Source organism: Dermacentor silvarum, chromosome 5, assembly GCF_013339745.2.
Source record: "Dermacentor silvarum isolate Dsil-2018 chromosome 5, BIME_Dsil_1.4, whole genome shotgun sequence".
NCBI classification, from domain to species: domain Eukaryota; kingdom Metazoa; phylum Arthropoda; class Arachnida; order Ixodida; family Ixodidae; genus Dermacentor; species Dermacentor silvarum.
Genome location: NC_051158.1, coordinates 118333621 through 118347417, shown reverse-complemented (window position 1 = coordinate 118347417; position 13797 = coordinate 118333621). Strand labels below are relative to the sequence as shown.

General features: G+C 44.6%; 1 protein-coding gene across 1 annotated transcript; it reads right to left on the bottom strand.

The window, feature by feature from the left end:
* Positions 1 to 13174: 13174 nt before the first annotated feature.
* LOC119454370 (sorcin-like) lies at positions 13175 to 13543 on the bottom strand. Its single transcript, XM_037716323.1, has one exon. The coding sequence runs from the start codon at positions 13541 to 13543 to the stop codon at positions 13175 to 13177; it is 369 nt and encodes a 122-aa protein (XP_037572251.1).
* Between the last annotated feature and the right edge of the window lie 254 nt (positions 13544 to 13797).

Here is a 13797-nt window from a genome sequence, read left to right as displayed (position 1 = left end):
TAATTTTGGTGTATCTCGTTTTGAGGGTCTCTGGCAGAATACTTGATCGAAATGTAATAATCAGAGGCTTGGTAAAAATTTTCTTGTTGTCTCGTTTTATCTTTATTCGTTGTATTTGGGTGACATTGTCTTCTTTACAGCCCTCTAGGAGCCCTTCCTTGAGCAGGTTCAATATATTTTCACCAGAAATTAATCCTTTGGATGTGTTCATCGAACGGTGCGGGGTTAATCTGACCTGTGCATCGCCGAATGCTACGAATTTTGAAATATTTTCATATTCAAGCTTGTCCTGAACCTTCAGCAAGAGCTCACCGCTAGCCATTTTTGTGACTTTGACCGACACACTCGGTACCGGCTACAGAAACTGAGCAACTACAAAGGAGGAAATGGTTCCAACAGTATTTTTGGCGATTTCGCTATGTATGACATAAACAGCGGGGGAACATTTATTTTCGTTGGGAAAATAAGTTCACGGATTCCTCGCTGCATTCTCTCTTGAAAAGCGCTAGATAAAGCATTTCTCGGAATGAAGCTGATGCCATAAAGTTCTACTTATTTTCGGCAGCGATTTAAGGCCTCCCACCCGAGATCACAACAAGGGGCCGTGACAGGAATTCCACCAAGGGAAGTCCTGCCAGCGCCAGCTGTACACAGCTGCTATAACCAAATATGACGAAGACAGAGTAGCCACGCTAGGTAAACTCTTGCAACCAAGAAAACTAGAAAGTAATAGAAGATAAAAGAATACAGGACAGTTATGAAAGAGAGTGTAAAGAAAAAGAGCGTGCAGATAAGGGCAGGAAAAGTTGACTTCCAATTTCCCCCGTGTGGGTCAGTGCGGAGGTGCCGCGAGGTGAAGCGGAGGTCAAAGAGCTGGGTTGCCTCCGCCTAGGTGCTATCCAGGTCCAAACACTCAGCATTGGCTGAAACCACAGGATATGCTTTTCCCCCGACACGCTTAAGCCTCGCACGACTACACGCAGGAGGTTCCAAATCGCATGTGGTCGGGTCCATGGTGTCGCAATACACCAAACGCCCGCTGACACAGACGCCTCTGCGGGATTAATCAGCTTGGCCCGCAACAGCTGGGACACGCGGTATAATACGTTGCTTAAATGTACGAACCAACTACGTTTACATCGCAGTAACTTTATTTGTTATGAGGTCCATATAGCAAAATACAGAATTGATAATGATATATCATTATCAATTTTATATCATTATCAAACCAAAGGTACCGAAAGATCTTCTGAAAAGAACAATTGTTGCATTGGTGGAGAAAAGCAAAAATAGATGATAGCGATGTATATGACTTGTAATCACTTCTATAAGACTTTGCGTTATATTGCGGAGAAAGGCAGACTGCTGATTACACTATAGATGTAGTAGCAGAAGCTCACGTAGGGTAGTTCACTGCCAGTACTGCGATTAAACATAAATGACATTAACGATAATCACTTGTATAATCACTCTGTTGGTTTGGTGGTGGTCAGGGTATTTCTCTTTTTTTTCCCTCATTGCTCATTGTTCTTAGACCATTTCTGAGACTAAGTCGTAGGTAGTGAATGCATAATTGACTGTTCCCGTATTGCCACGTTACCTGTCCATGACACTTATTCTCCCTGTTAACTAATAAAAGGTTCAGTTCATCACACAGATCCAGCACTAGAGAGCTGTTGTAACCAGTATATCCGTCTAAATCGTCTATGTGCGCATTCATATCTCCCAATAAAATCACCTGGGCCGATTTCTTGAACTCATTAATATCGATTCTAGTGCAATGAACAAATTCCTTATTTTTTTCTCTTCCATAAAAACATGTCCGTAGGTAAGCTACTTCCAGCCACGCCTTTTTGTCTTGACATCTGCCGCTAATCTATAAATGCTGATTTCTTGAACTCATTAATATCGCTTCTAATGTAATCAACCAATTCCTTATCTTTTCTCTTCCATAACTACATGTGCGTAGAGAAGCCACTTCCAGCCACGTCTTTTTATCTTGACATCTGCCGCTAATCTATAAATTCTCCTTACATGTCTCTTTTACCCTTCATGTCTCTTTTGGCACTTCAGACATCGCCTAATTAGTATGCCTACGCCTCCGCCTTTTTTTTTTGACCCGGTCATTATGTTGCACACTTCCAATACAAAATTGTCAATAACAGGCGCCTGCTCAAAATATTATAGATGCACTTCGTTCAAGGCTTACACGCTAATCGCTTCGTTATTCAGCTGTGTTTTAATTTCCAGGAGTTTCTGCTGCTTGCGACCACCCTGCATGTTTATGTAAAAAAATTTACCTCCTCTATTCAAACCCTTTGTTTGTTCTTTCGTAAAACTTTGTGGTCTAATTCCGCCGTTTACTGGTGTGTCGCTACATTCAGTACTGATTGATTTGGGCCCGCCTAAAAAAGCTACAGCCCGCGCCGCGAATCGACGTCCAACCGTTGTTGCTACACTTTCGCTAAAATGTCTGCCGTCACGAACAAAAGCGCCTTCGCGGCCTGCTCGGTGCACTTCTCGGTTGATGTCAATGACAGTAAAATTCATTGCTTTGGCGTGCGTCCAAATTTCGGTGTTTGCAGCAAGGACCGCCCTTTCAATTGCACAATCTGCCTTTCAATCTCTGGCACCATGCACACCGCGATTTGCACTTCCTTTGAAACTTTCCAAGGTCGGTGACCCCTGTAGCTATTTGCCCCCTTGTCCGTCAAGCATCCGCCCATTATAACCACTACATTCATGTCCTTCATTGTTTCCCATATGCGTTCCTTCGCATTTGTTATAACCTCTTCAATCGGTTTTCCCGGAAGTGCAGTAACCTGGCCTCGTTCACCTGCACCTACCATCTCTGTTATTGCGGGTTCTACATTGCGCATGTTGGAATCCCCAACAAAGACAATGTTTGTCAAAGCATAGATAGTGGGAAATCTTACCGCCACCACGCGGTGAAAACGCACATCTCCAGAACCGGGCGACAACAATGAGAGGGCAAGCCATCTGACAGGATCGAGTTAAATGAGTCACTATGCATGCTCTTTCAGTTTTCATTTGCACACCCAACCGAACCAGAGTTCCCTAATACGTATTTTCTGGTGAAGCTATGAGGGCAATGACCGAACACAGATTGCTGCCAAGTATTAAACACCACGCATTGTTCGCCCCCCACATTTTTCAGAACCCAAACCAGTGCCCCATTGTGCGCGCTTTCTCTCATAACTTCAGACTTCACTATGCCCCCCTCCCCCCCTTCCTGTCATTTACGATCAGCCTATACACCTATTTTTGACGTTAGCTACGCCACACCACGCCCTGACATACTCTTCTCCCCGTTGAGGGTCGCGGAGCGAAATTAAGCAATGCGTACCTCAAAACGCTGCTTAGGAAGCAGTTGCTGTTCCGACAAAGGCAAGTCCCTTTGTCGAAACGGTGGCTTAAAGCAATTCCTTGTTCGTCTATTTATAATTTTGGGGTATGAGAACATTTCGGGTAGTATTTTATTACAACAAACAAACGAAGTCGGAAGTTTTCTCGTAGTATCAACCATAGGGAAGCTAACGCCACGGCGTTATCTCGGTGGCGCACCTACGGTGTCTGTAGCACATTTGTGAACAAGACTAAGGTTTATGAAGCAAAAAAAAAATCAGCACAAGAAACATTCGGTGCAAAGGCCAAGGCAGCCAGGTCAAATTGTGGACAACCTAATGAATATTAGTGTCTTGAGTGTATGAGATAGCATTTTGTGTTAGTGGCGTCGAAAAAACGACAAGCCGCAAATTCTAGCGCTGCAGCTTTACGGGCTTTGTCGGTGACCTAGGAGGAAGAAATTAATCACGTGAAATAGCGGATTTCGCAAACAATTCATGTTTATTTCCGCACAAGTACAATACAAATCGCAGCAGATCGTTCTAGCACGTCAGTAATGCTGGAGTATGCCGTCTAAAGGTACTCCCACAATGTCCTCGAAGCGATTTACTTCCACGGCTTTCTTGAAACGTGATCTTCGTCGTGAGAACAAATATGGTAATGAGGCTCACGGCGGGCACACAAAATCTCGGGGACACAGTCGTAGTGCGTCAAGCGAATGTCAGGGATCGTAATGAGTCGCGGTCATGGCGCAGGCTTGAATGAACTTGTTAAAGTATATCTGGCCACAGCGTTCGCACATTTCGAGAAGACATCGCACGTACCGCTTGCTCACGTTGTAGCCTGCCGAGGTAAGCGCTTCGTAGAGGTCGGTGCTCCACATCCAACCCTGGTCCTCGTACTCGTACAGCTGGAAAACGGCTGCCCAACATTGCACGGCTCTACAGCCAAAGGAGACCACGTTGGGGACGTCGGAAATGCCGCGGCTGCGCACGAATTCCAGGATGCATTTCGCTGTCATTCTCGTTATCGGGCGTTGCGTTGGCCAATCTCTGAAGTTCGACAGAGCTTCGAGCATTTGAAGTGAATCCATGGCGACGGATTGACCTTTCGTCTGGAGGTAGACAGCAAGAAATTGTCCCAGGGAAGTATCTTTAGCTGAAACCCGGAACGCGAATGACTCCTTGCGAGTGACACGATCTTTTTATACAGCCGCACCACATCTGCCACGACGGTCACTCATAGGTTTTCTTCTCTACTTCTCTAAATTTTCTTTTTGTTGCTTTTCTCTCGCTTTGCACCCACTCTATTTAGCGCGCTTTATGCCTGCCACCATCCTCTCCACGAACAGTTCTATTTAACCACGGCTTGGCTCAACAAAGCCTGTCAAATCACGGGTTGTTCACACCATAGTAACCCTATTGTTAATACATAAAGTCCCTCAAAGGAGGCCACCTTTTCTCACCTCATACAGGAGACCAGTTAAGCAGCCGGGTAAAAACCCTAGATACCGAGAATAGTTTCGTGTCTGCCGGTTCATACCTATAATGAGGAAGCATGCTAAATCTACAAAGGAATCCTGGAAAAAAATAGGAAGCAGACGCGCATTGACAGTGTATGTGCAAAGATGCTTTCGCCTCTATTCAATAAGTATTTGCGCCCAGCCGCTTAACACACATGTCTGAGTCATCACAAGCAGGCCCTCCTTTCAGTCGCTCGTTGTGTCACGGATTTGACTGAAATGACTGAAAAGTCACTGGCATTGCTTGGAATCTTATAGAGCACGCGCAACTAGACACATTACAATGAGGGAAAAAAACAGAAGTACCCTGACCGCTGCCAAAGCAATAGAGAAATTATACAAGTCATTATCACTAATGTAATTCATTTTTAATCGCAGTGCTGACAGTGAACTCCCCTACGTGAGCTTTTGCTTCTACATCTACAGGGTGGTTCATTTTAGCTGCACCAAATAATAAAAGATTGCGTGTGGCATATTGCACAATTATCATCCTTGATCTAATGACTCGATGAGGCGGCCATTACTTCCACGATAAATAAAAGCGCGTAAATGAATAATTACCAAATTTACACTAACTTTTTAATTATTTATTGTATGGTACATCTTTCAATCTACGAATGATCTGCCGCTGAGTTCGCAAGGCGTGTCCACTTGGAACGAATTCTCAAGACTGAACCAGTTTCGGGATAATAATTTTCAAAGTGTCCGATGAAATGCATTGGCGTCCCAGTTAGTTTTTGATGAAGACGCTGTTTTATGCATTCAAGCACAAAGTTAACTGGAACGCCCATGCATTTCGTCAGACAGGATTTCCCTGGCGGGATTTCCTTCGCAGGAATTCCTGTTACGGCCCCTTGTTCTGATCTTTGGTGGGCGGCTGAAATCGCTGCCAATATTAAGTAGGAATTTATGTCATCAGCTTCATTCAGCGAACTACTTAATCGTCCTCTTTTCAAGAGAGGACGCAGCGAGGAATCCTTTAACTTATTTGCCCAACGAAAACAAAAGTTCCCCCGCTGTCATGTCATACATAGCGAAATCGCTGAAAATAATCTTTGAACAATTTCCCCATTTGTCGTTGCTAAGTGTCTGTAGCCGGGACCGAGTGTGTCGGTCAAGGTAACAAAAATGGCTATTGGGGACCTCTTGCTGGATGTTCACGATTAATTTCAAATTACCCGCCGTGGTTGCTCAGTGGCTATGGTGTTGGGCTGCTGAGCACTGAAGTTTACTATCTGTGACTGCGCAACATGTTTATTTGTCTTGTTTAACGCATTATATACAATGACGTTTCCTTAGATACGCAGATTTATTGCAGATTTATACGTATACTTAAATATCTTGTTGCGAGGTTTTGTGTATACAAGTAGTGAACTTGGTTTCACGCGGCACTTTCTTGCCGTTTATCTTGGCATTTGTATATTCCATTCTATCTTCGCATTTCTAATGTATATTTTGCGGAACTTCTGCTTTTTATATGTACTCGTTATTGCAACTATAATTTCGGTGCAATTACAATATACGACTGGTAACATATGCTGCTGCGCAATCCATTACAACGAAGGACAGCGTCATTGAGGTTTTTCCCTGGCCGTTGCATATGTACAAAAATGTAAACAAGGTTGTTAAATGACAAAGATTCATCAAAATATTTGTCAACTTGTTCATTTTATGGCCTTTATGTTTTTCATACCAGCTGCATGCACTGCTTTGCTGGTTTCGAACTGATATAGTTCTAAAGTTCGCGTGATATTTTCTTTGCTTATTAGATAGGCCCCAAAAAAAAAAACGCGGAAGCATTGATATCCGCTATTACTGCCACAATTTTTGGGACATACGAAGCTATTCTTTTATGAAAGAAACACATAATTTACTTGTCTTGACTGTGCGTAGCGTTAAATTATTCATTTTCAGCACCTAATATACAATGGTATTGGAAATGCAGTTATTATTCATGTATTTGATGCCTCGACAACTTTTATAAGGAGAAGGCCGCGTTGCAACTTGAGCCCCCCTCCCGAAAAAAATTTCTGGCTACGCCACTGGGCCCGGCTGAAACAGCTCCGCTGTTAAAAATGAGAACTTCATCTGTTTTACTATTTTGTTTGATAAGATGTAGTCATCTGATAAGATATACAGTCGAGAGAGCGGTGTGGATCTGAGAACAACCGGGATAACCGATATTCTAGTTGATATTAAGCGGAAAAAATGGAGCTGGGCAGGCCATGTAATGCGTAGGATGGATAACCGATGGACCATTAGAGCTACAGAATGGATACAAATGGAAGGGAAGTGCACTCCAGGACGGCAGGAAACTAGGTGGGGTGATGAAGTTAGGAAATCCGCAGGCGCAAATTGGAATCAGCTAGCACAAGACAGGGTTAATTGGAGATCGCAGGGAGAGGCCTTCGTCCTGCAGTGGACATAAATATAGGCTGATGATGATGCTGACAGTCATTTTGCACGTGTCACTTCAGCTTGGCACAGAATGCATTGAACCATAAAATGCATAACGGTCGCGTGTGCTCGAAGGCCTATTTAGGCCATTCAATGAGCACGCCCGAGTCTGGCCCGGGCCCGTGGCTTACAAGCCCGAGTCCGGCCCGGGCCTGCGGCCTCAAGCCCGAGCCCGGCCCCGTGGCCTCAAGCCCGAGCCCGGGCCCGCGGATTTAAGCCCGGGCCCGGCCCGAGCCCGCCGACAAACGCTTCGGACGGCCCGGCCCGGCCCGCGGGCCGGCCCCGGCCCGTGCAGTGCTCTACTGTGCCCTCTTTCGTGATTCTCAAGTTATGCCATGTTTTCGCTACGCCTCCGTAGGTACAACCACATATTCATAACCTTGTCAAGGGCTTGTAGCCAACCATTTTGATCGCACACGTATTCAAGTAAACTCGGCCAGGCTTAAGCGTTTGCGGATGATCAACCGTGATAAACATCCGGTTTTACCTTTTCCAATCACGCCCTCCGAGATTGCTGGAGGACGTTTTTCGTTACGTGCTCTAGCATTTGTTGCTTGTGTTCACTGTTTCCCTTCTTGAGTTCTATTATAAGATGAAAAACTGTCTTCCGCACTCGCATATTATCAGCTTTCTTCACTCATGCTGGTCGGACACACTTATACGTACTACCACCAATAGCCAAAGGTCGTGGTCACCCGTAACAGCGAACGGTCTTCAGTGGAAGAAAATACTTGCCACAATTGTGCGCCTGCCGCCGTCCGCGTAGATTTCGGTGACCCCTAAGAACGTGGTCCTCAATAAAACGAAGCGATTGAGGTGCACAATTTAGGTCCTGATCCTGTCTTTGACTGCACTAAATTTGTAATAAAACTGAGAGAATCAGTTTAGACAAGGTGGTGGCCTAGAGCAGAGGTAGAACACCAGGCTTCTAATGTGACGGTCGCAATTTCGAGTCCCACTGCAGTCCACTACATTTTCAGGTATGGAATGGCGCCTGACACCGGTAAATATATATATATATACAGGGTGTTTCAGCGAACACTTTCAAAATTTATTTAAGGTTGCCTGTGGCAGATACCCCAATTATAGTTAATGAGCGGGTCTACTCGATGAGGCGGACATTACTTGCACAAAAATTGAAATGCATAATAGACTAATTAGCAAAAATTCACTAATTAAGTTTTAACTAATTACCTGACGGCCCATATTGCAATTTACAAGCTGTAGCCGTGGAGTTCACAAGCCGGATCCACTTAGAATTAATTCTCAGGATGACATCACTTTCGAGATATTAATTCCCGAACTTTGGGGAGAAATGCATTGACGTTCCAGTTAATTTTGTGCTTGAATGCATAAAGCGACGTTTTCTTAAGAACCTAACTGGAACGCCAATGCATTGCTCCGCAAAGTTCGGGAATTATTATCTCGAAACTGGTGTCATCCCGAGAATTCCTTCCAAGTGGATCCGCCTTGCGAGCTCCACGGCTACTATTTGTAAATTGCAATATGTGCCATCAGATAATTAGTTAAAAACTTAATAACTGAACTTCTGTTAATTATTCGATTATTCATTTCAATTTCTTGTGCAAGTAATGTCCGCCTCTTCGAGTAGAATAGCTCATGAACTAGAATTGTCTATCTGCCACAGGCAACCTCTAAGAATTTTTGAAAGTGTTCGCTGAAACATCCTGTATATATACAATAAGAAATCAACAAACAATGCCACCGAGGAAAACATAGGAAAATTACTTGTACTGAATGAGCAGGTGCGTCTTATACACCGGTGCGATTTCTATACGTTTTGCAGCGAAGTTGTATATGGCTAGGTTCCAGTGGATCGACGTCCATAGACCAGAAATCTCGAAGATAGTGCAATACCGGGCTGACCCGAGGCGGAGGTGAAGCAGGCTTCAAGCACTCCGCTCACTTGCAACAATAACTTTGACCCGCGTCGGCTATGTCTACGTTCGCAGCCACACACGTACGCCAAACCGCGTATTTAAACTAGTGCCTACCAATCTGAGTGTCTTCTGTCTCCTGACGCCATGCTCTACGTAGGCTGATTTCCTCAGTTCTCCTTTGACTGTGAAAGGGGTTGCCCGCGCGTTGTACGGTTTGAAGGAGAACACATTTCCATCCAAGAACTACGGCGTTAACAGAAAAGGGAATGGGTGCGGCGGCGGCGGAAGGAGGCCACCGACGAGGACGCCAGGCGTAAACGTGCTGCCCGTCGGGACCGCGAGGCAAAAAGAAATGCGAACCTTCCATGTCGCCCCGATCCCGGAAACTTGAAACGTTTCACCGGAGCAGCGGTCAATCACCACATACACAACTTCGCTGGTCATCTACCTCCACAGAGCTGAAGGCCACTAAAAGCAAAGTGCCAGCACTTTAAATAAATTTTATTTCTTCTTCTGAAAGACTGCCTTTTTGAGGAGGGGTGCGACTTATACAAAGGTGTGAGTTATAGACCGAAAATTACGGTCATTATGCACCTGACGAGCAAAGGGGCTCTGGGAGGCCTCGTTAATTTCTGCATGTGACACAATAGTTTGTCTAAAATCATACCCTTGCTGATTTTATCTCCTAATGTTGTTGTGTCTACTGTTTGAGTAAAAGCTTTGAAGTTCACAGATAGAAGTTTGAAAGGCACATATACTTTCAAGTATCTATGCCTTTCTATATGCCTCTCTTTGTGCCAATCACAAGTTTGAGAGTTCAGACTAATCCATTATCTAGCTTTAACCGCCTCCAAGTAACAAACATTAGGCTGCATTTTAAAATTAAATAAATTAAATTATGGGGTTTTACGTGCCAAAACCTCGATCCGATTGAGAAATGGCGTAGTAGGGGACTCCGGAATAATTAGGACTACCTGGGGTTCTTTAACGTGCACCTAAATCTAAGTACTGGGGTGTTTCTGCATTTTGTCCACATCGAAATGCCGCCGATGCGGCCACGATTCCATGCCGCGACCTCGTGCTTAGTAGCCCAACACTGTAGCCACTAAGCAGCCCCGGCGGTGGAGGCTGACTTTTCTTGAGGCCGAAGTGCGCCTTTATTCGGAGTCAACAGTGTTTAAGCAGTAAAGTCACATTCCTTGTGTGTGGCAATAATCATTGAAGATATAGCGAAGTTTTTTCCGGATATTCCATTCGAAAGCATGTCTATGGAGACACAGTGAAAGCAAACGTTGGCTTCCACTGTCAATCAACAGCGCAAAACAGTCCGACTGGACGGGATGAAGGCCCTGGGTGCTTTGCACCAGCCGATGAAGGGGAGAGTCCAAGGGCGTTTGTCGAATTTGTGGCCTCCACTGCAAGTTTATGGCCTCCACTGAAAACAATGGCAACATTGATTGAAAAATATAATGGCCATAGCCGGCTTTCAGTGCATAAATTGCTCTTGATGCAGTGCAGCATGCACATTACATGCAAATTTTCATAGTTGACTTTTGCACAATGCGATGCACATAAAGCGTGTTTGCTGTATGTTTTAGATTAGCTTACTTTAAATTACACGAATATTGTCGCTCGTAATCATTGCGCGTGTAATACAATAGTATATTATACTTAACGACGCCTTTTATTTAGGATATATTCTCGACCAAGTTTTCTTTTTCTTTATGCTTGCTATGTTATGTCACTAAATTAAAATGATACATTCAGAAAGAAACCTTACGGCAATTCCATGTGACCAGCAGAACTTGCGTTTACAAATCTGTGCGCCTATACCTATCGCAAGACTAGTATTTCTTATCAGGTGTGTGCAGTTATTTGAAATTTGGAACAGGAATAGTCTTCAATCGAAAATGCGCTATTCGCAGCTATCAAATATTCCTTTCTGCGGACGATCGAGTTTTTGAACAAACACTCGGAGGACGTCGCGTATGCATAAACGCTAGCAGCCGTTGAATAAGCATGTCGCGTATTAGGCAGCCTGTGAAATCGCTGGTTCCAGTCTGGACAAATAAGTTTATGGTTCTACCAATGCCATCAAGTTTATATTGTTTCCAAATGATGCGTGGCATGGTAGCATTGAACTTTGCTATTTCGGTGCACAAAGGGCAATACTTTTATTAGCACTGTACAACATGCATCTGCAATATTTTGTACCCAAAATGATTGATTCCACTTTATGAGAAATTAGAAATACTATATTCGATTTGGAACGCTCGCTTTTCTCAAATACTCATAATCGTGATTCCATTTGAAAGCTGTGGTATTCAAACACCCCTACATCGGTTAATTATTATGGCCTAACTTAATAAAGATGCCAATACAAGGAATCGCGGGAATAAGCGAAGATGCGTCGAAGCGCTTCACATTCTTGCGACGACAATGCCTAAGATGACCGTCTTTATGTGTATGGCTGCTATACCTGGGGAACATTGAACTATCTAAGAAATTATCTAAAAAACATATCTATCATCTACAAAAAGCCCACTTGTCCCACTTCCTGACAACGCGTGCGCCATGCTAACAAGTCGATAGCACTATGCGGCGTTTCGCCATAGAGCTGGATAAAATTTACTCTGCTGAACCGGTTTAGTATTGCGAACCGATTCGCGAACTATTATATATTTTTATATATCCGAATAGGAACGAAATCGGAGCGCGCTAATCCTGACCCGAACTAGCATTTTTTTTTCATTCAACACCCTGCTAGTTAGTGACGGTACCTTCGGTAGAGCAGCGTAAACCACACCGCCTCGCTCAGTGCCCATGGTGTCAGCCAACCGCATTCGCAAGCAAACTGATGTCTATAAACGAGCGGTTACGCGCCCAGTTTAGAGTAAGTCCCCTAGGAACATGCGCACTACAATTAAGATTAAGTTAACGAAAAGCGAGAACCATCTATCAGAATTATGGATGTTAACTCATCCTGCGCGAAAATATGTATTTGTTGCATCGATTCGTGTCCACTATATTGGAAAGAAAACACCAGCGGTGACCGCCCATGCGGACTTTAAGAAATGCACCATGTCTAGTAAAGCAGTAAATGGACGCGGAAAGCTGCGCTTTATTGCTTCTCGACGCAAACATGCCATATGTGTAGACAAGCGGCAAAATTAATTAAAATATGGAGTGCTTCGCGTGTAGAAATCAACAGCTACCAATTTCAAAGCAGCCGCGCCGGCAGACAAATCCTGCTCAGGGCGTGTGAGTTAGCAGTCGCTCAAAGCTACATAGAAGTAATTAGTAGAAGGTAAGCGCCCCGGATAAGTAATTAATAATGCCCTGCGTCCTGGCAACGCACAATCGAGGAACATAAAACGCACGACGCAAGTACACAACTCACTCGGCTTAGACTCCGGCAACCTTACAAACGTTTTCTGCAGAGTAAGACAATGTAAAGCACCCGTAAATAAAAAAAAGTTGGATGATCACATTCTTGCCATTTATAGGATATACCGCGCATGCAAAAAAAAAAATGCAGTGAGATAGCGTTTCTGGTTTACTTTAGCGGCATCGTTAAATCGATGTACCAAAATTACGACAGAAGCGTGTATAGCAGTCGCTAAACAAGCACAGCCCACTCCTAAGCCCAGTAAAGCTCCACACAGAAACTGTTCTCGTCGCAGAAACCCAGTTTTATTTCATAACTAGAGCATGAAATTGGCATAGGTCATGAAAGCGGTTCACAAAGATGCTCGCACATATACCGGTCAGAGGTAATCTCCATGCAGAGGAAAAACATCACGTGGCTGTTGGAATGGCTTCGTGGCAGGCACAGTCACGTAGAAACAGAAAATCGTGATCCTGAAGACGACAACGAGAGTGGTCCTGTGTTAAGAAATGTTGCGAAAAGTCAAGCAATGCGATGTAGTCACGGATGCACCTTTGCGGTTGTAGCGCATGCCTTGACGAAGTTGTCGAAGGACACCTGGCCTAAACGTTCAGACGCTCGAAGAAGGCACCTCACGTAGTACTTGCTCACGTTGTAGCCGGAGGCTGACAACGCTTCGTGGAAGACATCACTCGGGATGAACCCTTGGTCCTCTGGATCGAAATGCTGGAACACGGATGCCCAGCACTCGATGGCTCTGTAGGCGAGGGAGACCAGTTCAACATCATCAGAAATCCCGCTGGTAAGTACGTAGTCCAGCACGAATTTCGCCGTCAGACGCGAGATTGGGCGTTGCGTGGGCCACTCGTTGATCTGGGACAGGGATTTATACATCTGGAGAGCATCCATGGCGACCGGGAAGGCTTTGGTGGGTAGCCGAGCAGACAAGTGTATGCCTCTAACCAGCTAGTCGAGTGAAAATTTGAAAATGTCACTCGGCATTTTATACGTGAGCACCATGTACGCAAGCAAGATACACAATGGTACTACTAAGTGGTTCATTTGGAAAGGGAAGGGGGTTGGCGCTATCTTCTGCAGCCCTTCTTTTCATTTCTCTATCTCTCTCTCCCTCTTTCGCACGCTCTCAGTGAGAACGCGTATGA

Excerpts from the sequence above, each read along its gene's own strand:
- LOC119454370 (XM_037716323.1), bottom strand. The coding sequence starts at position 13,543 with ATGGATGCTCTCCAGATGTATAAATCCCTGTCCCAGATCAACGAGTGG.